Genomic DNA, 23813 nt, shown 5'->3' with positions numbered 1-23813 from the left:
AGATGTCAATTAGTTGTGAGTCGATGTTGATGAGGGAGGAAAACCGGAGTACCCGGAGAAAAGCCCTCGAGTCAGGTTGACATCGACTGAAACTCAGGCCAGAATTGAACCTCGGCTCGCAGTGGTGGGAGGCCCGATAGATAACCACTAAGCCACCCTGACTCCCTGACCGAAGTCATTTCATGGACCAACCTCGTTTCCAGGGTCTCTCTTCTCTGCTTCTCTTGTCGTTGAGCAACCCATCCCCTACATCTGAAATGACGATTATCGACAATTCCTAATTCCTAATCTCTAAATTGTCTGTTATCGTCAATTTAGGACCATTGACTATTGTTAAATTCTCAACCTCGGATAATGCAATTCTCGTGCTCTAATTGGTTCACTCAATCTCGGTTATCGGCTCATATACCTTAGTTTGACCTTATATGGTAAATGGTTGCGCTTAGCGTTGCTAACCTAAAAATCTTTACGCCAGAAAGCGAAATTTCTCTTGGTATAAAGCAAAAGGAAAACGTTTTTGTGGAAAGTTTGGATCAATTTCCAAGCTTAGAAGTACACGAAAAGGTAAGAAATGTTTTTGTGATGAGCCTGCGTCTGTCTGACGATTTCGCTGGGATTTTCTCCCTTTTTTCGCTCGTATTTCGTACTTCCAAATTTTTGGAGTTTAAGGAATTTAATAAAACAATTATTCCATTCGCGCTCATTCCCATCTCATATCCAACGCGCGCTCATGGAATAATTGTTAATTATCGTCAATGTAGGACGCTTAGCGCTTGATAGGGATGAAATGAATATCTGTTTTTATCCGATTCAGCAATGATTTTACATATACTAATTAGTGATGGTAAATAATCGGTACAATTGTCAGCCAGTTGATTTTTAGTGTTTAGGTGGATAAAAACAGTAATTTTCCTTCAGAGTGGTTGTTCCGCGTTCAAATCCTGTCCAGGGATGCAACTTTTACTTTTTTTTTTTTCATCTGCTACCACAAGTCCTGGGACAGAGCAATATAAATTGACGATAACACTCAATCCAGAGAAAATTAGGAATTGTCGATAATCGTTATTTCAGAGGTAGAGGACATGTTGCGTTGAGGAGAGAAACTCAGGTTGCGGCTGGTCTCGTGACTCCCAAAATCTTTCCCCAGGGGGTAGGGTCGTACCTCTTGTTGAACACTATATTTCATTGGCTCTATAGTGTCGTACTTTCTGTTGTTTTCTGTGCTAAATCCATTGTTATCTTTGTTCGTTCTATTATTCTTTTGGTCAATCCTGAAGCCCGTTCAATGAGGTACGACACGACCCCCAAAAATCAAATGCGTGCCGAATGATAACAAGGCCCACACTGCCACCCATCCCCCAACATAAGTTTGGAAAAGCTCCCAGATTTTGGGGTCGTCTCGTACCTCATTGAACGGGCTTCAGGACTGGTCAAAAGAACAATAGAGCGAACAAAGATAACAATGGATTTAGCACAGAAAACAATAGGAAGTACGACACTATACAGTAAAATAGTGTTCACGGCAAGGTTTTTAACTACAAATGGAATTTGACGTAAAAGGCAAAAAGCTCTTGTCTTATAAATCGGGCGGCAAGGTTACGAACTACAAATGGAATTTGACGTGAAAGGCAAAGAGTTGTTGTCTTATAAATCGGACGGAACAGAAAATAAAGTCGTCCCCAATCTCGTCCCCAGAGTCCGCTTTTCTTGTAGTCAGCACCAAGAACACCAAGAAGGTCCATTTTTGACCAAATTCCGTGTTCTTGGTCCTGACCAATGTCCGGATTCAAACTTACTTGAAAAATTTCAAGTAAGCAGTCCAATAACGAAGAATGCTTAATAGTTTTCGGAGAGAAGAAGGTTTTGTCGTTCAAGAAAGCAATTAAAGCGTTTGTCCATGCAAAACAGACATGTTCGGCGATCGATCAGTCGGTGTCATGTTTCTGTCGCGTAATCTGAAAGAATTTTTTTTTTTTGTCAATAAGGAAAAAAATCGCATTTCGTCTTTCAAAATCTTTTAGAGTAACTTTCAATGAACTCCGTCATGTCATCGAGGCCATTAATTTTGATATCCAATAACCAATTGTTTGCATCCTTCAATTGTTATTACAGTTGTGCCTACGTTTCAGCGGTGTTCGTTTCAGAGCGCGCGGAAGCGAGGCTTTCGGGTCAACATTCGGAAACGGTCGAAAATCAAGAAATCACACAAGCCTTCGATAAGAAATTATTGGTTTGATCCTAAAGACTCGTTTTCGCGCCTTCTGAATCTAACACCGCTGAGAAGTTTCCTAAACTGTAATAACAGCTCTTGATCCATAGAGTTCATAATAAAATAAGACGTCCGCTGAACCGTTGGCTCGGCTTGGCGAAATGACCGATGACATCTACGACCGGAGTTCTTATAGTATCTACTGACGTTACACCAATCATTTTACTCTGAAGATGACTTCCGCTCAGGTTGTCCAACCGCCAGTCAATGTCATCTCAAACAGTCCTTCTCAGGACTACCCTCACGCGGACGACCGTATTTTACTTAATTATGGTAGTAATATGTGTCAACGAAAGCCTACCCTTTTCGTGGCCATAATTTTTTGACTTTTCGTTATCAATTGAGTTATTCTTTTAAAGTCGGTTTGGCGAAAATATTGTGGCATTGGCCCTGAATTTCTCAATGCTTCGAATTTTTGTTGTGTACCAGGCTGCAACTGATCTCTTGGTCCATCAGAAACAATTGACAGTGGGGATCCCCCAGGGTGGCCACGAAGAGGTGATAACAAGGTGGGTGCCCCACGATGTATACACACTTGCGCTGCTATCATGTTAGTGTCCTTATACTAAAATATATGTACCCACATCAGTGCCTGATCGTTGTGTTTTTCGTTTCAAAAAATTGTCTCGTTTGAGACATTTGGCCTTCAAGGATGCGATTGAACTTGGACTCTAAAACGCAGTCTTGGACAAAATAAACTACTATGGTTGAGAGATAATCACACGTGGACTTATTTTTTAACTAGCAACAGCCTTCTCTTTTTGTTTTTTTGTTTGTTTTTTTTTTTGGTGGGTAGAGGGTAGGGGGTGCATATCGCGCTTGACTGATAAAAGAGGGCTTTGTTAAAAAGTTTTGTCCCGTAGTTGTTCTTACGAGAGTGACGCCAACACGGGTGAAGTATCGCGGCATTGAAATGGCTTTCTCGCGTAAGTTCTTACTTTACTGGAATTGATACGAATTCATTTCTTGTTCAACGATGTATTTATTGAAAAATGGTTCCGATATTTGACATCTACACTTGTCTTATCCTCTTGACATAAATGGAAATTTGTAGAACAAATGGTATGCTTAATTTCCAGAATGTTTAAAATTATTACTGAAGAATCTGTAACTAATTGCCATTTTAAGACGCCAATACCGCATTATATTGGAGGCGTTGGGAGAATTTACGAGAATATATGTTCTCCTAACAAGCCGCCAATAAAATGCGGTATTGGCGTCTCAAAAAAAGCAATTAGCTTATTAGATTGCGGTTTGACTTCTTCCTGTAATACGAATATCACTCTTCATTGAATAGTTACGTATACTTTGTTGCAACTGTTATTGTTTCACTAGGCCTCTTCCCCGGATGAAATGAAAAATATCATTTTCAACGTGTTTGGTGAAGATATGAGTACGGGCGTTGTCACGCAGGTGAGCAAGAAGAATTGGAGTGAGTTCACGTTTTCTCTTTTCTGTGGTAATTATCTAAGCTTGTTACTTGTTTTGTACATCTCGTTTGCCATCACGGACTGTTCTGCCGTTTAACGCACCCCCCACTCCCCCATCACAAAACCTCGATCACGCACCACACGCGTCCCTCATCGATGTGTAGAAACCGCGAGCAAAACATCTAAATCCGTTCCCTTTGATGTCCAGCGCCGCAACTAAAATTGTAAAGCCTATTGGATAGGTGGACCCTTAAGCAAAGGCCGAGGCGGATATGAATTAAAAGTATGATAAAACCCTACAAAAAGAGACTGACGGGAGAAAATAATTTTTAGTTATGAGTTATAAACTATTGAATTCCTTGCCTTGTTAGTAAGAGGGGTGCATGCGTTCCCACGGACGTGTGTGGATACGTAGTCAGTGGGCAGTAATTTGTGATGCTCCTTGTTAAATACAATAGTATTAAAACGAGATTTCCAGATTCCTTTTCAATGATCTTCAAATAAAACCACGCGTATCTCATTAAACCCTTTAAGCCCTTTTATCCACCCTGAAATTCTCCTTACTGATCTCCGTACATTTCTTTATGAAACTCGTTACTAGTTTGGAGCATTTGTTCAAGGATCAGAGCGTTTTCTCCTTGTGGATAAATTTGTAAATTTTTGAAACCTTTCCTGGTCACGTTGTGTAAATAAAGTGAGGAGAAATTGGTGTTTGTCTCCCTTCGGACTTAAGGTGATTCCTTAGTATTGCACTGCGCATCCTGTTCTGCGCATATATAACACAGCGGAATTGGCAAAATTTCAAAATGGCGACCTTTCGTGAGCGAAAGCGCACTGGAAGGAAGAATGGCCGTTTTCAGAACACAGCAATAAAGAGCAGAATGGAAAACGTTTTAGACTCTCGCAAAGAAAGTCGAGTGATAGCCTTGCTGATGCTTAAGTGTCATTTCAGTCCGAGAGTGAACGTGAAACTTCGCTATCGGGGAGGTGTGTTGTCGAACTCGGTTTGCTTTCTAAGGAGCTTGCTGATGGTTGCAATTATTGTAGAAGTCCTTTGCAGTTGTCAAACTGTGGCAAATAATTTTTGTCTGGACTTGGAAGCTTTCTTCATATTTTCCTGCATAGAAGATAATTGTGGTGAAATTAATGACTGTGTGTCACACCAGCAAAGTTCACCGAGTAAAAATGACTGTGAGAGACCGGTGTCTCCTAAACGAGGTTGGTTACCGATCTAACTTACTCCTCCTCTTTGTGCTGTAAAAAACATTTGAAAAAGTTACAGGGAAAAAAGTATTCCTAGCCATCACTATATATGCTGATGTCCGATCTCACCCATAAATCACTTGCTTGTAAAGCGCATTTGATTATGTTGATAGAAAATGCGCTATATAAATTCATTACCATTACCATTTCTCGTGGACACAAAATTGTCTCCTCGATATCATGCACCCGAAGAATATTTGTAGTCTGTGCCTTTTCGGGATGTGTGCCTGCGCCATAGATATAAGTTTAGTCATTTAGTCATTGCGACTTCATTTACCAAGCAAGGGACAAGTCTGTGCCATCGGTTCACGCTACGTTTCGCAAGAACAGGAAGCACAGCTTTGACGTAATTCTCAAAATAACAAAACAGGTGTATTGTGTTGTTCAAAAGGAATCATATAATGTTCTGTTATTTTGAGAATTACGTCAAAGCTGTGCTTCCTGTTCTTGCGAAACGTAGCGTGAACGGATGGCACAAACTTGTCCCTTGCTTGGTAAATGAAGTCGCAATGACTAAATGAGTAACTTGAGCAAGTTATATCTCCCAAACGAGCTTTGTGACATTGTTTGTTATTGCACATTTCGAGCCACCATAATGTAGCGAACAATCGAGGAAAGTTTAAAAAGAATCTTACGACAACTTCTAATTCTAAGGAATCATCTTCGAACTTTGAAAGTGACAGATTTCAGTGTTCGCTTTGCCTTGTTACTTGCAACTTACAATGAAACGCTTATTTAAATTTCCAGGAGCTGTTAGTGTACCTCGGCATCTTTGTGAGGACGGAACCGTCTTTGTTTACTGAAATGTTAAGGCTTCGTGTCGGCCTGATCATAGAAGTCATGGTCGCTGAGTTAGCGAGATCTCAGGACTGTTCCGGTAAGTGGCCTGGCGCAACTCTAAAAAAATGCTCTAAATATCGATGTTGTAAACGTAAGGTCACAATTGCTTAAAGATGTGTTGCAAAAATCTGTTCTCTTCCTATACAAAAAGAGCGATTTTAGAATGTTTGGAAAATATTAAAAGGGTTAGGGTTAGACTATTAGCAGACTATTAAAAACGACGGTCTTAAGCTGGGAATTGCCTCTCGCCTTTCCTCCATGATGCTGCTGAGCTGCACTTGGAAGGGAAACTGAAAGTTTCAACTTCCTTTTTATTTCTCTGTTGGCTGAGAGTTTGACACATAATGTGTAGCAGACAGTATGTTCTTATATTATTCTTATTAAAAGTAAAAGCGTCTCATTCAGCCCTAAAACTTGTTTGTGTAGGTGAGGACGCTGCAGAGCATTTCATGAATCTGAGCCCATTTGAAATGAAGATGCTTTTGTACCATATCCTGAGTGGCAAGGAACTGGTCGTAACTACTGGTATGTAGTTTGTAGCCAATCACAACCAACCTTCGGTTGAATCAACGTAATTGATCCTGATGCGAGGCGTGGCCGTATGACATAACATGGAAACTGATTAAGTCAAGTGTTGTCAAGCTGAAAAATGTGTGCGCAAAGCAAAATTTCCCATCTGACACGTTATGAATTTGATGAAATTTAATAACAATTATTCCATTCGCGCTTCAGTGTTCGATATTGGCTATAGCCAACTCGGCGCTACTCGCCTCGTTGGTTATTTACCATCTCATATCCAACGCGCACTCATGGAATAATTAACAATTATTTCATGAGCGCTTGTTGGATATGAGATGATAGATAGCCAACGAGGCGCCTAGCGCCGAGTTAGCTATAATCATCTCATATCCAACAAGCGCGAGTGGAATAATTGTTTTATCAAAAACGCCCCAAAGTGTAGAAAACTAGATTACAATAAAAATAAAAGGGCCCAAAAAATCACGCATATGCTTGCCGTGTTTGTAGATCATGGTATAATAGCTCATATGATAACCCATGATGGCTTAGCCAATCAAAACTCTCGAATTGCATTATCTAATGATCCAGTTTTTAATAATTGTAAAATATACAATGATGGTTAGAACAACTGATTCTCTTACACTGTTTACTTCTTGCGTTCGTATAGAATCTGAGCCTTCACTGTCAGAAAAGAGCATTCCTGGTTTTGTGAACGTCGATCTTCCAAAGAGAGTTGGAATTAAAAAACTCTCCAGTGCTATAAAGGTAGGTAACAAGTTGGACTTTCTCTTCACTTTTCAAGATAACGTCACGTTGGGGCATCCTAACTGCTAATAGTCTAATTTTTCTCACTACGTTCACTGTGCCATTTTATGTGTGGAGATCTCTTTTGTTCCTCCTGTTTTAAAATTTTTATGTTATTAGCCATGACACCAAAGTGAAAGCCGCTATTACTTCCAAAAAGAGTTTAAGAACTCACCTTTTTTTCTGGAAAATCTCTTCAGGGTTGAACTTTCTGGGAGCAGATAAGCGCAGCGGAGAAGATGAATAGGAGAAGTCCCTTTATTATGTCATTGTTTACTCTTTGTCTTATTAACATTCGAGTTTACCTTTAGAAGGCATCATCATACAATCAAATTGACTTAAAAGTTTGAAGAAGAGTAAGACGTAGTCAGCTGTCACATTTAAAGCTTGGCTTTCGATAATCAAGGAAATAGTGGCCGCCAAAAACTGATAAATTATCGGGTGGCCACCTCGCAAATAGAACTATACATTCTTTGTTTAATTAACGATCTTTGAAGCATGGGTCGTCAAAGATTGAATATTTGATATAAAGGGTTCAATTTTTCAGATATCGCTATTGACGGTTTGAATCTGACTTTACGACGGCCATGTTGGTGTACAGAACAATGCAGTAAAATGCCTTTTGGGAATTTGACTCTTTTATTATGCAAAACGTGTGGGGCCATTTTCTATTGTTTTGTTCACAAACATGGCCGTCTCATCACGTGGATACAAACCAAGAATTGTAATGCACTTTTGATGTCAGTTAAAGGTTTTAATAAAAATGCGCGGAGAAGGGACCACAAAAAAGCGCGCGCTTTGAAAGGAGTCTGGGGCATGGTCCTCCAAGAAATATTCGAAATTTGGCCCTCCCTCTTAAAATGCCTCTCCTGCCTTTTGGAGCACGATTTCGTTTGCTTTTTGTATGAAAAAAGCTTCAACCGATCAAAGGTTCATGTTCTTTGGCGCAGGTTTCATCATATACGTAAAATTTGGGGGAGGTTCTCAGTCACAGTAAGCGGCAAGTTAGAGTGAAATAACCAGCGTGTTTCGACGGCCAGCGGCTCTTAGTGAAAACTTTTATTTAGTGGTGATGTGTTGGCTGACCGATTTGAAAATTGCGGGCATACGCTTACAGATATGTCCAGGATTGACCCTAATTAGATGCACACCGAATTCAATAAGCGTCATGGAGTGTCCCCTTGCTCTTCTCGCCAACTTCAAAATCACTCGTGTCTCAGAATACAGACAATTTATGTCACAAAGTGTCCCCCAAATGCTGCTCTTTAAGTAAAGATTAACTGCTGCATTTACCCAAAGCTAAAAATAACGCTAACCTTTACCCTTACCTTGTTGTTGAAAATAGGTAGCAAATGCTTAGACTTAAAGGGACACTTTGTGTTGGATGACAATTTTAAGTGTTCATCTAATTCGCTTGAATTCTGGACGTAAGCGTACTATGCTTATGAATCAAAAATTGTAAACAGAGATTTCCTAACAGGGATACCTATAGAACAACTCCAGCTTGTAGTTAGAGCAACTCTTGAACCCGGGAGTCCTGGACATCGGATAATCACTCGGTCATTCTTCCGCTGTAAATCCTTTCTGAATAGTTGATCTCCATGTGAGAGACTGAGTTGAGTTAGAACGTTAGAACTTAGCAAACAATAACTGATTAATCGTAACAATTACAAATTTGTCAAATCTGATTGGTTCTGTGTGCGGCTATTTGTCGCGTAATTCACCCGCGATCACGTGGGGGTCCAATTACAGGTATCCAATTTGAACAACTCCTAATTGGACACCTCCGGCATTCGCGTGTCAATCACGTGCACTTGGATGGGGCGTTTCCAGCTGTTTTCCAACTGTTTGCAAATCAGGTTGAATATAATTTTAACTTTTTTCACTCAAAAAAGTATTCAAAGACTTTTTATCCTCGATTTTTGTTCTGATTTTCTCGCATTTTTGTCGTAGTGAAATGTAAGTGCATTATACACTATGCCACCAGGTTGTAAGAGTGTAAGAGCGTAAGAAAATAAACAGGTCTGTTGGAAGCGTGCTTGAGGTTCAACAAAATGAGCCCCAAAATCGGCAAAAATTTGTTGCGCTGGTGAATAATAAATCAGCTGCTATTCAAAGTCATTTGAATATTCATATCCTGTTGGAATCTGTTGATTATGCGATAATTTACACTTCGTAAGCCGCCGTTTAGATATTCGGATTTCTCGCACCTTCCTATTGGTTGGTAAAGGTTTAAAAGTTATTTCGAAATCAAGAAAGCGTGTTTTGCAAGTTACCGCAGGAGGGACGAAATTTGCGACCCTCCCACCCCTCCCGCATCTTCGGGTGGCGGCTATCTATCGCGCACTCAAAGTTTTTGGCTCAGCTCGTCTTCAAGAATCCTTTGTTTTGCATCGTCAGGACTGTTTTCTTTTCCAAGCACCCTGATTCTTGCCCCCTCGCTGTGCTAAATAAACCGGAGTGATGTGCCCATCCCTTATTAATAACAGAGGATTCAAACAGGATATGTTACTATTTCCAAAACGATGGAACTACCTAAGAGAATAAATTTTTGATTTTGCAGAAACAATGGTCAACCTCAAGAGTTGCGCGATTGTGATCTTTGAAATCGCACATTTTCTTGTCGAACTTTCTAACAAAAACAAAACCCGGTAACTTGCCATCATTTTGATAGAGATGTATCATTGTTTCGTGAGGTAACTTGATCACGGCGCCCGCTTAATTCGATGTCACTTCCGATTTTGCGATTTACTTGCGCAGCCAAAAGTACAATTGCAAAATTGAACGTAGCAAAAATCTCCCAAAATGTTTTTCGCTGATGGTACCTTTTCAAAATGTATGTTGTTTTTATGTCGCAAAGTTTGTTGCTGATGGCAAAATATTTTATTCTCGATCGACCGTCCTGAAAGCTTCCTTCTGCTCTTCCTAAAAACTGTGTATCAGTATTTTTTACTTTTGCATTAATATTTGTTTTGCACAAAGCAGGCTAAATAAATCTTTACCTTCAACATTTTTGAGCGTTAAAATAGAATTTTCGGTCCTATGTTTCTGTTACAAAGTGGTATATTTTTTAGGTTACCCATCCAGATACTAACTCCGCCGGATAGGAATTAACTTCAGTGAACTTTTGTATGAGAAAGCTGTCAGACAGTTACAGTGCACGCTTAAGGACGTTCGCGCCCATTACTTCTGCGCATTTTTTCGCGCATGTCACGCACACGTCCTGCATCGCAGACCACGAAGGTAAACACGATGCGTAAGGTGCAAACATTTTCCACAAGAATGGAACGTGAAAGCATGTGGCATTATGGGATAGCTGTGGACCCAGGTCTTCTCGCAAATGTCACGCAATGGCGTGACAGTGCGAATAGACAATCGCTTTGAGAACTTCGCAGCGATTTTACGCTCTTGAATGCTCGGTGACCCCATTTTTCTTTCCGTAGAACACTTCCTTTCCTGATTTTGTCCATTTTAACAAAAAACAAAACAAACCTGTGCGTGAGAAGTTACAAATATTTCGCCTTTTATGCTCTCGTGCGACCGAAGTTTTCTTTCTTAGACTAATATGTATCGTTTTTCAAGGTCTATTTTACCGCAGAAAAAGACATCAGCTGCAAAAGTTTGTTTAGTTATATTAGTTATGTTGAATTGAGTACGTTTACCTGATCTAAATTTCACTAATGTAGCTTTTTTATTGCTGACAGCCTTTTTGGCAAAAGTAGATCATTACCTTCGTGCGTGGCAAGTTTAAAAAAAATCTGTACGTGGGAACGTTTTGGGCGCGAACATCCTTTATCTCGAAAGAGTTTTCAGCTTAGCGCGCGCGTAAGCCACACACGCAATGCTTTGTCTGCTTACGTCAGCTCATGAATCAAAATGGGTGACCGGAGGTAATTAACTTTACCGCTGATTTCGCACACTTTTCTTCTAATTCTTATATAGACGGAATATAAACATACATCTCATATTCACTAAAACTACGAAAATTTTGCAAAACGGTTTAATGGTCACTTAAATCCATTTTTGTTGGCCTGTAGTTCCACGCGCGCGGACTCGAATGAGCGGGTGACGCATGCATAAATGCTGATCTTGTAACCCCCTCATTTTTCCTGATTTTGCGACTTCACTCGTTTATATCTCTGATTCCGGGCGCTCTGTTTTTTTTCATTTTTTGTATGTTAACTTTAATTAGTTTGAATTTTATTTCTTTAAAATTTTAATTTTTTGTTTTTGTTTCTGTGAGTAGTATAAATAAAGGTAAAAGAAACCATGTTTAAAACTGTAGTTTGACAGGACAGCTAACTCACACTTAAGGACGGTTGTCTTTGTAACATTAACAATGTGGTTTTCTTATTACATGATACACTGAATAACAACTCAGTTGGTAGTCGACCTTGGTATACCACACAGCTTTACAGCTGTTACCAGTCACACACGCCCCTCAACGACTCTTTTTGTCATTTTTCGAAACGTAATTTTGGTGGACGTCAATCAAATGCATTCGACTGTCGCCAAGAGAACAGGACTATTGTCGTGCAAACATTTGATTGACGTCCGCCCAAAATTTTGTTTCGAAAATTGATAAAAAATTGTTGAAGAGCGCGTGTGACTGATAACCGCTGCAAGAATATGTCAAGAACGTTTTGTGGCTCAAATCCCCAAAAATAAAAAAAACCTCCAGCCTCAGCCCCAAAATTAGAGGTTCATATAAAAAAGAGTGACACACTTCCGCTGCACTCCTTCTTGACTGGTGTATCTTCAAGACACGGAGTTAAATTAGAACTTATCAAGCAATAATTTAGTGATTATCGATCACGTGGTAATTTGACCTTACGTAAAGGGTAGAGTTATTATGAAGCCATGCTCGCTTTTCTTATGTTATTTTTTTGTAGAACACTTTAAAGCACTCTTTTTAGCACCCTTATAAGCGGCTATTTATTTTTAGACAATTTAAGGTGTCTTGCACGTCTTCACGCTAATACTTCCGATTTAATGTCCTGCAGAAAATAAGCTGTGCGAGAGCGTTTGCGGGGAAGCACATGGTAGGTTAAAGGGTAAAGCACTTGGTATCTTTTAATCTCTCGTCGCTGTTGTTGTTGTTTTTAGTTTCTTTTGCACATATGTGTTCCAAATTGCAATGCGGTGGAGGGAAACGGTGCTTTGGGTTAAAACTAAATGCACTTGGCGGCCGGCCTACATGTTCTGGGACCATACTTTCATCTGACAAGGCAGCGAGGCCCCAGTCACTGTTTCATCCTGCTGGTTAAATTCATCGCAACCTCCCCTAAGACATTGTAGAAAGCAATTAGTCACTCGATGTACGTTAGTGAGTCATTTTGATTCTCAGAGAGTCAGCCTATTCACATATCTGTAGGTGGAGAACAAGATCAGGAAGGTTGTTCTGGATCCTCCGTATTTTTAGGCTTATGGTAGCCTGAAAAAGTTACAGCTTATAGATTCTATCTAGTGAGCTGTATCTCGCGAAACAGTAATGTAAATGGCGGTTAACCTTACCCAACCATTGACAGACGGACAGTGTTTGCTTGGCTGTTTGGCGTCTAATACCACAAGTTCTCCAAATAACTAAAAGTTACAAAATAGTTAGCAACTGCTTACAAAAAGCCAAAAAAAATGATGGTTTGGGGTTGATCAATTAGAGATGATAATAGGGGGTAAGCGTTACGTATCCGAAAAACAGCACTTTCAGCGGTAGAGCAATTCATGGTGTTTTATATTTCAAATTCCAGACTTTAAGTGGCAGACTTCTGCTTCCTGACAAGGAGGGATATCAGGACCCTAAAGCGGACATGAATGAAGAGGAACACGAGGAGGATCAATGGGCTGGAGACAACCGCTTGGGGCAGTGGATAAGGAGAAGGTGTCTAGATGGAGCACTCAACAGAGCTCCTGAAGATTTTTATCCTCGATTTTGGAAGGTCCTCGAGAAGGTACTGGTAGTCAGATTGTTAGAAGTATGTTTTCGAATAGCTGGTCCATTTTTTCCGCCTTGTGGATGCATGGAATTTGCTCGCCTCAAAATGTTTGAGGGAAAAAGTGTAAGTCGTGCTATATCAGAGTGCATATAGCGTTGCCGCGTGCAAAGACCCATACAATATACAACATGACACAATAGTCTGTTAACGAGGGTTCACACTTAGCTATACAGCCGTTTGCCAGGTAAGTTCACAAAAAAAATGAAGACATTTGTTTTGCAAATTTTTAAATGCATTAGTGAATGAATATACACGTGTAGTAGTTATGCAAATTAGAAATTCTTGGGGAAACTAGCTCATCCCTGATTTTAGAAATATAAACGTTTCATAGTTACACAGGAGTTGGTGATTGTTTGGTGACGAGGTTCATAATATTTCTGCCGTGTTACATCACTGAACAACCGTTAAGTTTCAACAAGGTTAGAATATCTGCACCTCTAGCATTCGCTCTCTTGATGGAGCAAATCAAAGAGACCTAGGAGCATTTCGTCATTCAAAACAGCACTCAAAATTTCTGATTAAAGTTGTTTGTCCGCTTTTCCGCAACAAGAGGTCTGATATAATAATGTGAGGCTATGATCACTCTAAACATAGCGAAAAGACCGATTACTTCTCAAGTTACTCGCTTTATTTCGAAAATATCAAGAGCCTGCTCAATAGTTAAAGTCTGGCTTAGTGAACTGTGCATCGAGTCCCTTCCGGGGGTTTTCGAAAGGAAACGTCTTACCCTAACCCTGAATTTCAGTTAACATAAGCGTCATTCGGAGAGAAAGAGGCCTCTCTCGCAAATGGCTCAGCGAGCGGAGGAGGCAGCTGAGATTAAGGCTACTTTTTTGATGGAGCAGTTTCGCGCTATTTTAGCTTTACGACTGAAAAATGTATTTGTACGAATACAGACCCCAAAAAATAGCTTGGTTTCTTTACCAAGTGAGTTTAAGGCATTTTTTGGCATGGTGTTGATGAAGAGCATGTGAGAGTGGAAAAGTTGAAAATGTAATACAACTTGAAAAAAATGACAATCTTTGTTTAATAAAATCGCCAAATATTTAATACGGGCTGACCATGCAACAAAAATATCCTGTTTTGTCGCACAAACATGTTTGCGTTATCATCTCTTGATAAATATTTTCACCGCCCTCAGTTAAGGTGCCTTACTACAGTTTTCCGAAGAAAAAGATCAAGATTTTGACATCTGTGAAATTAAAGCAACAGGATGTTTCTTCTGAAGTGTTAGTCACTGCGATTGATGAAAAATGTAATTTTCGTCTATTTTGATATTGAATTGAAGTTTCCAGTACCCACTCCAGGAGCTTGATCACTATATTCAGCATTTTCCCTTGATTTGCATTTATTTTTTTCGTAAAATTACATTTTACATCAATTGCAGTGACGAATACTTCAGAAGAGACATCCTGTTGCTTTAATTTCTCATATTTTAAAATATTGACCTTTTAAAAGTGGAAACCTCGTACCTCGTATTGGTCGTCATGCCCCCTCACCCTACCCCCAAGTCAAGGATCGAGACAAGCGGTGTTCATGAAATCCTCATAATTTATTTCCGCGTAGCTTTAACATTAATTTCAGCGTTTTTTACATTACAGTGGTTTGTTAAGCATTCATTTCTTCTTTTTCACCTTTGGGTAATGGCATAAAGCAGTGACGTCATGCCTTACTTCCAGTCCCTCTCGGGTTCATCTAACCATTCTGGGTCGCACTTCATTTCGCGGGCAGCTGCACACAAACTTCGTCGGTCCAGTTCTTGTATCTTAAGAGAGCGCAAAAAGCGTAATAAATTGTTAGAGATTTTCTAATCAAATCCAGGCCTACGCTTTTTTGAGGTTTGGCTCTTTTTCTACCTTGGATTCCTTTGTTTTTTCTTTGTTTTTTCTTCCAATGTTCACAATCAGCTTTCCATTGCTTCTTGGCCTACACCGTTTTCCGGTACAGAAATAACCATCAGTTTCTTCCAGGACCAATGCCATCGTTACCGCTACAACACAAACAGCTACAAATTTAGTTTTCATGGTAAATGAACTTTAGACGTTCATCAAGGTTGACGGAGAAGGATTACTTGTTATGACTTGAGATACTTTGAACAGTTTATTTATATCATAACCATCACTAGTCCAACCTGATGTCATGACAATTTAGTTCAGTTAATCTAGTGACCATTACTGTGTTTAAAGCAGCACCACTAAGGTCAGACTGTTTAAAGAATTATTGCCTGTAATTTGCGCACCGAGTCCCTCTCTAATCATTCCCGTTTATGTATGTGGCCACACTCGTGTCTCCGGTGTTGCAATTTTGTTTGAAGTTATCGGCAATTAGATACTTTCCTTAAATGATCTAATGTCTAAGATAAGAGGATCTCGTTCATTCATTTACGGTTTGATAAAGGATAAGGAAGACTAACATTAAAACAATTAGTGAACTGAGTAGGATCAGCTAAACTCGTCCTTTTTTCTCCCTTGGTTTCAATGCGAAGGCAATAGTTATGAAAACCTTTTACTTCTACACCATAAAACAATATATCTTATTCAGAAAAAACAGCAGCATTGCACGTGCCTGTTGAATTGTGTTTACAAAACTATTTTCCTGTATCTATCTATGCGACGTTAAATGGCCACCTCTGGAAGGAGCACACAAAAAGCTATAGACTGATAGCCGAAAGCTTACGTTTTTTAACCAGAGAACGGTTTTACATATTTAAAAAAATATTAAAGTTTGGTCATTTTAAACATCTGATTATGTCATAGGTGTCATCTGCACTTAAGTTACTGACACCTCAATTGTTCGCTGCTTGAGTTAAAGAGCGCGGCTTGCGAAAGAAGCAAATAAAAGAGTGAAGGCGCGTTTACTCATGCGAATTTTGCCGCAGCAACCTGATGCAAATTTGGTGCGATGTCATTGCGCTTTTACAGCGATTTGACGGCGCGATAAACCTCGATCTGGATACAACTCACGGAAACACAGTAACTTTAAACAATTTCGCCACAGGGTAGGCGCATACGCTTTGTTTTCAAAGCGGTTATTTTCATGCGTTGACTCACCCATTGTTCTAATTTTTAAAGTGAGCATAAGTCTAGAGACACTTTAATAAAAAAGACAAAATTGATATATCAATACCGGTAAATGAACTGTTGAATTGCTCTTCCACCTTTGCTTTTAACACCTGCAATGTCTCCCGCTATTTTATGGTGCCGTTTATAATCTGCACAACTGCTGTTAAACAAACATGGATAATTTTGCTACAATTCAGTCAGTGCCACCTCTTCATTAGAACTCCTCAAACGCCGTTTTTGGTCGCTTTTCACCGCCATGACGCTGCGTGACAAAACCTCCCGAGGGGTACCTCGTGAATCAACATTGAAAGATCGCAGCAAAGTTTGCATTTAGTTTCCAGCAAGTTCGAAACCCGTGTGATATCGCAGCGTCAAATCGCTTTGGAGACCTTCCTTCAACCGGCAGGCTTTTCGACCGTTTGTTTTTGTTATGGAAATTTGCATCGCTTATCGTAGCAATCTGATTGGATGAATTTCAGCTTTGGCTGGATTTTCATATATGGAAATTGTTCCGCGATACGCAATGCCTCTTGGTTGAAGGTGGACCTTTAAAATCGCATTGAAATCGCACCCAGTTTACTCTTGAGTGCGACAAAATTTGCATAAGTTGCTGCGACAAAAGTCGTATGCGCAAACAGGCCTTTACTCACCCATTCTATTCACAAAATCTTGAGAATCAAGTTAATTTTGAGCATAGTGGGCGTCCTCTGTCCAGACTAATCAGCCCCGTGAATAATAATTTGCACGAGCCCCAAAATTGATCTTGGCTTAAACAGACCTAATACTACCATTTTACAACCCAAAATTACTAGGTTACCACGCGATTTTTGAAGTTGCAGTAGTTACGTCCAACAGCTAAGAATTCAGGTTTGTGGTTTTGCTACCCTCTCCCGACTTTTGTGGTGCGCGCTGGGATAGTATAAGTGGCGAAAAGCACACATAAAAGAACATTTCCTTCGTTTTCTTGACTCCGAAGGGTTTACTTGGAGGGGTGGACGTATGCCTTTGGTCTTACGGTGACCAAAACCAAATTTTCTTGTACGCATGGGTTGCCATATTTTCTTACCAATGGTGCTCCGCGGGCACGCGGAGCTCCGCTACAAGAAAATAAATATATGTTATTTTCCAGGTCCGTATAGCGAAAAACTGTGACCGAGCTCTTGAAAATGCTGCTAAATAGTGTCTTTTTGGGTAGAGTCATCTGCGCGTATTTTTGGTAGGTTTCAGGGGGTAATAGAAATGTGTAGATTTTATCCTGTGGACACAGTAGAATATTTAATTAACCTGCAATGGCGTCGAAGGTCGTTGTAACTCGAATGGCGTTTTGTTGGATCTTTAAACAAAATATACCCTTGTGGAGCTTAAGAATGGAAAGTCAATTGTATAAACAAGACAGGTGGTGAAAAATAAATACCTGGAATCGTAAAAGCGACGAGTAATGGACTTCAACAACAATTTGATCTCCCTATCAACTGAGTGAGCTTTGTTTCTAAACTAATATTTTACTAATATGATGTTATGTACACCACTGAAACGAAATGGCAAATTCTGTATGGGCTTAAAAATATTGAGGGAATCGAACACCCTGAATGCATCTGTACGTGTTTACTGAAGTCGCATCTCAGTTGTCTGGCTATTTATATTTATTTTGTACTCAAATCTGCACAGTCTTCAGGTAAAACATAATTGGAAGTGTGACAGTGAAGATTTATTTAAAAGAAAGAAAGCTTGTTGTGGTTAGTCAAGAATTATTTTGAAAGAAAGCCTGAAGTCCATGTTTTGCTTCATTATTCAAGGAAAAGATTCTTTAGTAAAGGGTTTGATCCTGAATTTATTTTGTTGCATACAGTTGATTTGACGCGAATTGGGTTTTTTCCTCTCTCTCTCTCTCTCTCTCTCTCTCTCTGAAATCTCTTTTGAAATTGATGACTCGGTCCGCGCTTGATGGCGAATGCAGTTAGCGACTTACAAACTAAACTATTCAAAGAGACATTTTTATTTGAATTATTTCTCCACGCCTTCTGTCTAATAACAATCTGTTTTGAAGCACTTACTTCTGTATGTAAACTGATTCGAGGTCAAAAAATGGAACATTCATTTCTTCTTCTTCATCTTTGGGTAATGGCATAAAGCATGATGCCGTGTGTTACTTCCCTCTCGGGTTCATCTGCCCATTCTCGGTCGCTGTTCATTTTGCGGGCAGCTGCTCAAAAGCTTCATCGGTCCAGTCCTTGTACCTTCTAACTGTGCAACAACCGTAATAGATTGTCAGTTAAATGTAGATGAAAAGATCGAGGAAGGAAATACGAAACAACGGAAGACCTGCAGTATTTTTATGATTTTTATTTTGTTTAAAAAAATCATTAAAACTAGCACAAAAAACAATCATTTATGAATGTAAATTGAAACCTCTGATCGAAGGGTTTGAAATCCACGTAGAGCGGTTTTGTTAAAGGGGCAGTGTCACGCTATCTTAGTCAAACTTCAAAACACGAAAACATGTCCTTGCATCAATGAAAACCAAAAATTAAAGCTGTTCTGATCTTTTGTTGCCAATGACCATTGAAGTGCACTGAAGCTATTTTTTTTTGTTTGCAGCCAAGGATGGAGAGGATGGAAATGGATTGAAACAAGTTTGGAGACATTGTCTTCAGAAAGACACCAAAAATTGAATACGAATAGCTCTTTCATGTGCCATAAATATATTTCATACCTTGTCAGTAGGTTGTGAGGAATGTGGTTCGTGTGAGCAGTAAAGTACCAATTTAGATTTTTACCCATTTTTGAACTTAAAACAGCAAATTTAGCATGACACTGCCCCTTTAAGGTGTTCGTAAGAAAGACTGAAATTTCGAAGCTTTTTGAGGTTTGGCTTTTTTTTACCTATTAATATAAAATTAGATTTATTTAAACATCTAATGATAAAAACAAGCGAAAAGAGTTTGACATAACGTTTCGATGACTCCATCTCATCATTTTCAAGTGGAAAAAAAAATAAGTATTAAAGTTTGACAACGTAATATATACCGTGCGAGGCGATAAAACGCAAGATGTGCGAGCCAAAATCACCCATAATTAGCCAACTATGCGTTGTGTACAATTATAAATGTGATCTGTGTGATGCAGAGTATGTCGGCTACACCACAGGTAACTCAGGCTCACTGTGTGTGCCACATAGGTAAATATAGAGAACATATGAGGCGAAGTTTAGGTATGGAAATTTGCAAGAAAATGGAAATAAAAATCGATGAAACTTACCATGTGGTGAGCTGTTGTTGACTTTGATACGTACACGAAGTTTCGGAAAAAAATGGTCCCCGTTCACCTTCTTTCATAGTATAGTGACAAGGTAGGAGACGGAAGCCAGCGTAGGGACTCTGATCGACCCAAAACAAGCACGATTTTTTTCGTGAAAATCGAATCCAGTCGCTAAACAAACACGCCAGGCTCGTGGAACATGAATTTCTCTAAACCATGAATCCACTGAAGCATCTTCAGGTAGCAACGCGAAGCCACCAGACTCCGTAAAACTTGTAAGTTAATCTGCTAAAATGGCGGCCAGAAACCGTTGTCCTCGCAAAGTGTCCAATTCAAAATGGCACTGAACTCGGGACGCCTGGTGACGAGTATAAGTTCTGGAGGGAGGGGAGTCCCAAATTGCTAAAAACAAAACTCACTGAGCAATCTGGGACTCCCCCCCCCCCCCTCCAGAACTTATTATACTCGTCACCAGGCGTCCCGAGTTCAGTGCACCGTTATTCAACAATTAGCAAACACTTAAAAAGAACCTAACCCCAAAATATTTTTTTCGCTAAAATGAATCTTTGCACCTGTTCGAAACGCATTGCGGCCATTTTTTCCTTTTTCTAACAAATCCTGTCATTTTATAGGCTTCGAAAGTTGAGAAAATCCAAGCATCTTTTGTTCGCGACCGAGTCAGAAGGGGAGTGTGTCTATTCCTGATTTGACGTCACAAACTGATTTACATTGCATTAACTCTTTGTAAAAATGCATGCAAAGTAGATTGTGACGTCACTCGGTCGTGAACAAAAGATGCTTGGTTTTTCGCAACTTTCGAAGCCTATAAAATGACAGGATTTGTTCGTATAACGAAAAGATGGCCGCAATGCGTTTCGAACAGGTGCAAAGATTCATTTTAGCGAAAAAAATATCTTGGGGTTAGGTGCACTTTAAAGAACGACCACGGTCTGGAAACCATCGGCGACCTTACCAAGAACTTTTCCGTTTTAAAGAAGTGCAACGGAAAACTGGACTGTCTGATTTATGAAATGTTTTGCATAAAGAAGATAAGGTCATGCTTGAACACACAATCAGACTCCATGTGCGCAAAACTATTTAATTTGTCACTTTTTACATGCATATTTTACGTTTTCTCGCCTCGCACGGTATATATTAAGTTGTCAAACTTTTTTCTTTTTTCAGTTGAATGATGACATGGAGTTATCGAAACGTTGTGTCGAACTCTTTTCGCTTGTTAATATCTTCCTCTTTCCTTTTTTTTTTTTTTTTTGTGTTTTTTCTTTGTTTTTTGCAATGTTCATTTCCAGTTTTACCTTGCTTCTCTTTAGTAGTTTCCTTATAGTACCTGTGATTCCATCAGTTTCTTTCAGGACCAATGCCAGCGTTACCGCTACAACGCAAACAGCTAGAAATGTAGTTTTCGTGGTAGATGAATTTCAGACCTCTATCAAATTACTTGTTATAACTGGAGATACCTTGAACCGTTTATTTGTATCATAACCATCACTTGTCCAACTTGAACTCATGACAATTTAGTTCATTTAATTTTTGCATTTGTACTTTAATGTCGTCTTCTAGTGACTATTTCTGTGTTTAAAGCAGCACCAAGGGCAGACTCTGTAAAGAATTATTGCCTGTAAATTGCTTACCGAGTCCCTAATCATCCCCGTCTATGTATGTGGCCACATGTGTGACGCCGTTGTTATAATTTTGTTCGAAGTTATCGGCAATTAGATACTTTCCTTAAATGATCTAATGTCTAAGATAAGAGGCTCTCGTTCATTAATTTGTGGTTGGCTAAAGGGCAATGAAGACTAACGTTAAAACAATTAATAAACTGTGTAGGATCAGCTGAGCTCGTTTTTTTTTTCTTGGTTTTTATGCGAAAACAATAGTTGGTCACTATATTCAGCATTTTCCGCTGATTTGCATTTATTTTTGTCGTAAAATTACATTTTACATCAATTTTAGTGACAAATACTTCAGAAGAGACATCCTGTTGCTTTAATTTCTCATGTTTCAAAATACTGACCTTTTAAAAGTGAAAACCTCGTACCTCGTATTAGTCGCCATGCCCTCTCACCCTACCCCCAAGTCAAGGATCGAGGCAAGCAGTGTTCATGAAATCCTGATATTTTATTTCCGCGTAGCTTTTACACTAATTTCAGTGGGGTTTTTTTACATTACAGTGGTTTGTTAAGCATCCATTTCTTCTTTTTCATCTTTGGGTAATGGCATAAAGCAGTGACGTCATGCCTTACTTCCAGTCCCTCTCGGGTTCATCTGCCCACTCTGGGTTGCAGTTCATTTCGCGGGCAGCTGCACACAAACTTCGTCGGTCCAGTTCTTGTATCTTAAGAGAGCGCAAAAAGCGTAATAGATTGTTAGAGATTCTCTAATCAAATCCAGGCCTACGCTTTTTTGAGGTTTGGCTCTTTTTCTACCTAGTAATATCTTCCTGTTTCCTGGGTGTTTTTTTTTCTGTTTTTTTTTGTTGTTTTTTTTTCTTGTAATGTTCAAATTCAGTTTTACCTTGCTTCTCTTATACCCGCGTCCTTTTAAGGAAAGGTAAAAGCCATCAGTTTCTTGCAGGACCAATGCCAGTGTTACTGCTACAACACAAACAGCTACAAATGTAGTTTTCATGGTAAAATAACTTCAGACGTTTATCAAGGTTGTCGGAGAAGGATTACTTGTTATGACTTGAGATACTTTGAACAGTTTATTTATATCATAACCATCACTAGTCCAACCTGATGTCATGACAATTTAGTTCATTTAATTTTTGGATTTGGATTTTAATGTTGTCTTGTAGTGACTATTTCTGTGTTTAAAGCAGCACCAAGGGCAGACTCTGTAAAGAATTATTGCCTGTAAATTGCTTGCCGAGTCCCTAATCATCCCCGTCTATGTATGTGGCCACATGTGTGACGCCGTTGTTAAAATTTTGTTCAAAGTTATCGGCAATTAGATACTTTCCTTAAATGATCCAATGTCTAAGATAAGAGGCTCTCGTTCGTTAATTTGTGGTTGGCTAAAGGGCAATGAAGACTAACGTTAAAACAATTAATAAACTGTGTAGGATCAGCTGAACTCGTTTTTTTTTTCTTGGTTTTTATGCGAAAACAATAGTTATTTAAAAACTTTACTTATACACCATAAAACAGTATATATTGTGCAGCGAAATTACACGTACCTGTTCAATTGTGGTTTTAAAACTCTTTTCCTGTATTTATGTATTCAACCTAAAATGGCCACCTCAGGAAGGAGCACACAACAGCCATTTTTCGTCTATTTTTTTTTTCTTTTGCAGCTCAAAACATTGTTTGAGTATAAAAACTGCAATAGAATATTCGATAATATTGTAAAGAAATAAGAAGACTGACAAGCTAAGGAGCCAGTCGGCTGCAAAAGATAGCAGGCATGTGATGATAATGACGCCCAAATTAGTTCCCTTTGCCTCTTTATTTGCTCTCGATTGTAATGGACGCAATTAGTAAAAAAACATGTGATTATGTCATAAGTATAATCTGCACTTTAGTTACTGACACCTCAATTGTTCGCTGCTTGAGTTAAAGAGCGCGGCTTGCGAAAAGAAGCAAACAAAAGAGTGAAGGCGCGTTTACTCATGCGAATTTAGCCGCAGCAACCTGATGCAAATTTTGTCACGCTCGAGTGTAAACCGGGTGCGATGTCAATGCGATTTTGAAAATGTGCCTTAGTTAACTGTGCATCGAGTCTCATCCCAAGAATTGCGGGAAAAATATCAAGATTTTGAAATCTGTGAAATTAAAGCGACAGGATTTTTCTTCTGAAGTGTTAGTCACTGCGATTGAGGAAAAATTTAGTTTTACCTAAAAAGCAAATGCCAATCAGCGAGCTCCTGGAGGGAACTGGAAACGAGACATTTCAAAGGGCTTTTTTCTCACAAACTAGCCGTACGACCCCACCTTAAAATTTCAGGATTTCCTCAGCGAAAAAAAAATAATCGTTTATAGAAATAAGTAGTTTAAAGTGTCAGACAGGTTTTTCGCAAATGACAAAAAACGTTGATTTTCGTCTATTTTGATAATAACTGAAAAAAATGTCCGATAGATCTTTTCAAAAGAATGTTGACGTTCTCGTCTTCATATTGTTTACCAATTCCCAAAATGTTGACCCTAATCGTACGGCTAAGTTTTGAGAAAAAGGTCTTTGCAATGTCAAGTTTTCAGTACCCCCTCCAGGAGCTTGGTCACTATATTCGGCATTTTCCGCTGATTTGCACTTATTTTTGTCGTAAAATTACATTTTACATCAATTTTAGTGACAAATACTTCACAAGAGACATCCTGTTGCTTTAATTTCTTATGTTTCAAAATACTGACCTTTT

General features: G+C 39.2%; 1 protein-coding gene and 3 long non-coding RNA genes across 4 annotated transcripts in view; 1 reads left to right on the top strand and 3 right to left on the bottom strand.

The window, feature by feature from the left end:
* LOC138016809 (phosphorylase b kinase regulatory subunit alpha, liver isoform-like) overlaps positions 1-23813 on the top strand; it is an 84544-nt gene that overhangs the window by 46968 nt on the left and 13763 nt on the right. Inside the window, exons 27-33 of the mRNA XM_068863998.1 lie at positions 2699-2790; positions 3616-3682; positions 5710-5839; positions 6229-6327; positions 6989-7086; positions 12129-12167; positions 12873-13073. Coding sequence (XP_068720099.1) covers positions 2699-2790; positions 3616-3682; positions 5710-5839; positions 6229-6327; positions 6989-7086; positions 12129-12167; positions 12873-13073 — 726 coding nt within the window. The remainder of the gene's footprint in view (positions 1-2698; positions 2791-3615; positions 3683-5709; positions 5840-6228; positions 6328-6988; positions 7087-12128; positions 12168-12872; positions 13074-23813) is intronic.
* LOC138016816 (uncharacterized) lies at positions 14652-15113 on the bottom strand. Its single transcript, XR_011125883.1, has 2 exons — positions 14975-15113; positions 14652-14883 (listed from the first exon to the last, which is right to left on the bottom strand). It is a non-coding gene; the product is annotated as an uncharacterized lncRNA (long non-coding RNA).
* Positions 18159-20970, bottom strand: LOC138016817 (uncharacterized). The gene is made up of 2 exons (XR_011125884.1): positions 20755-20970; positions 18159-18424 (listed from the first exon to the last, which is right to left on the bottom strand). It is a non-coding gene; the product is annotated as an uncharacterized lncRNA (long non-coding RNA).
* LOC138016815 (uncharacterized) lies at positions 21559-22113 on the bottom strand. Its single transcript, XR_011125882.1, has 2 exons — positions 21974-22113; positions 21559-21794 (listed from the first exon to the last, which is right to left on the bottom strand). It is a non-coding gene; the product is annotated as an uncharacterized lncRNA (long non-coding RNA).

The sequence above is a fragment of the Montipora capricornis genome, chromosome 9 (genome assembly GCF_036669925.1).
Source record: "Montipora capricornis isolate CH-2021 chromosome 9, ASM3666992v2, whole genome shotgun sequence".
NCBI classification, from domain to species: domain Eukaryota; kingdom Metazoa; phylum Cnidaria; class Anthozoa; order Scleractinia; family Acroporidae; genus Montipora; species Montipora capricornis.
The sequence above is the reverse complement of the archived record's forward strand: the minus strand, read 5'-3'. Positions and strand labels throughout refer to the sequence as shown.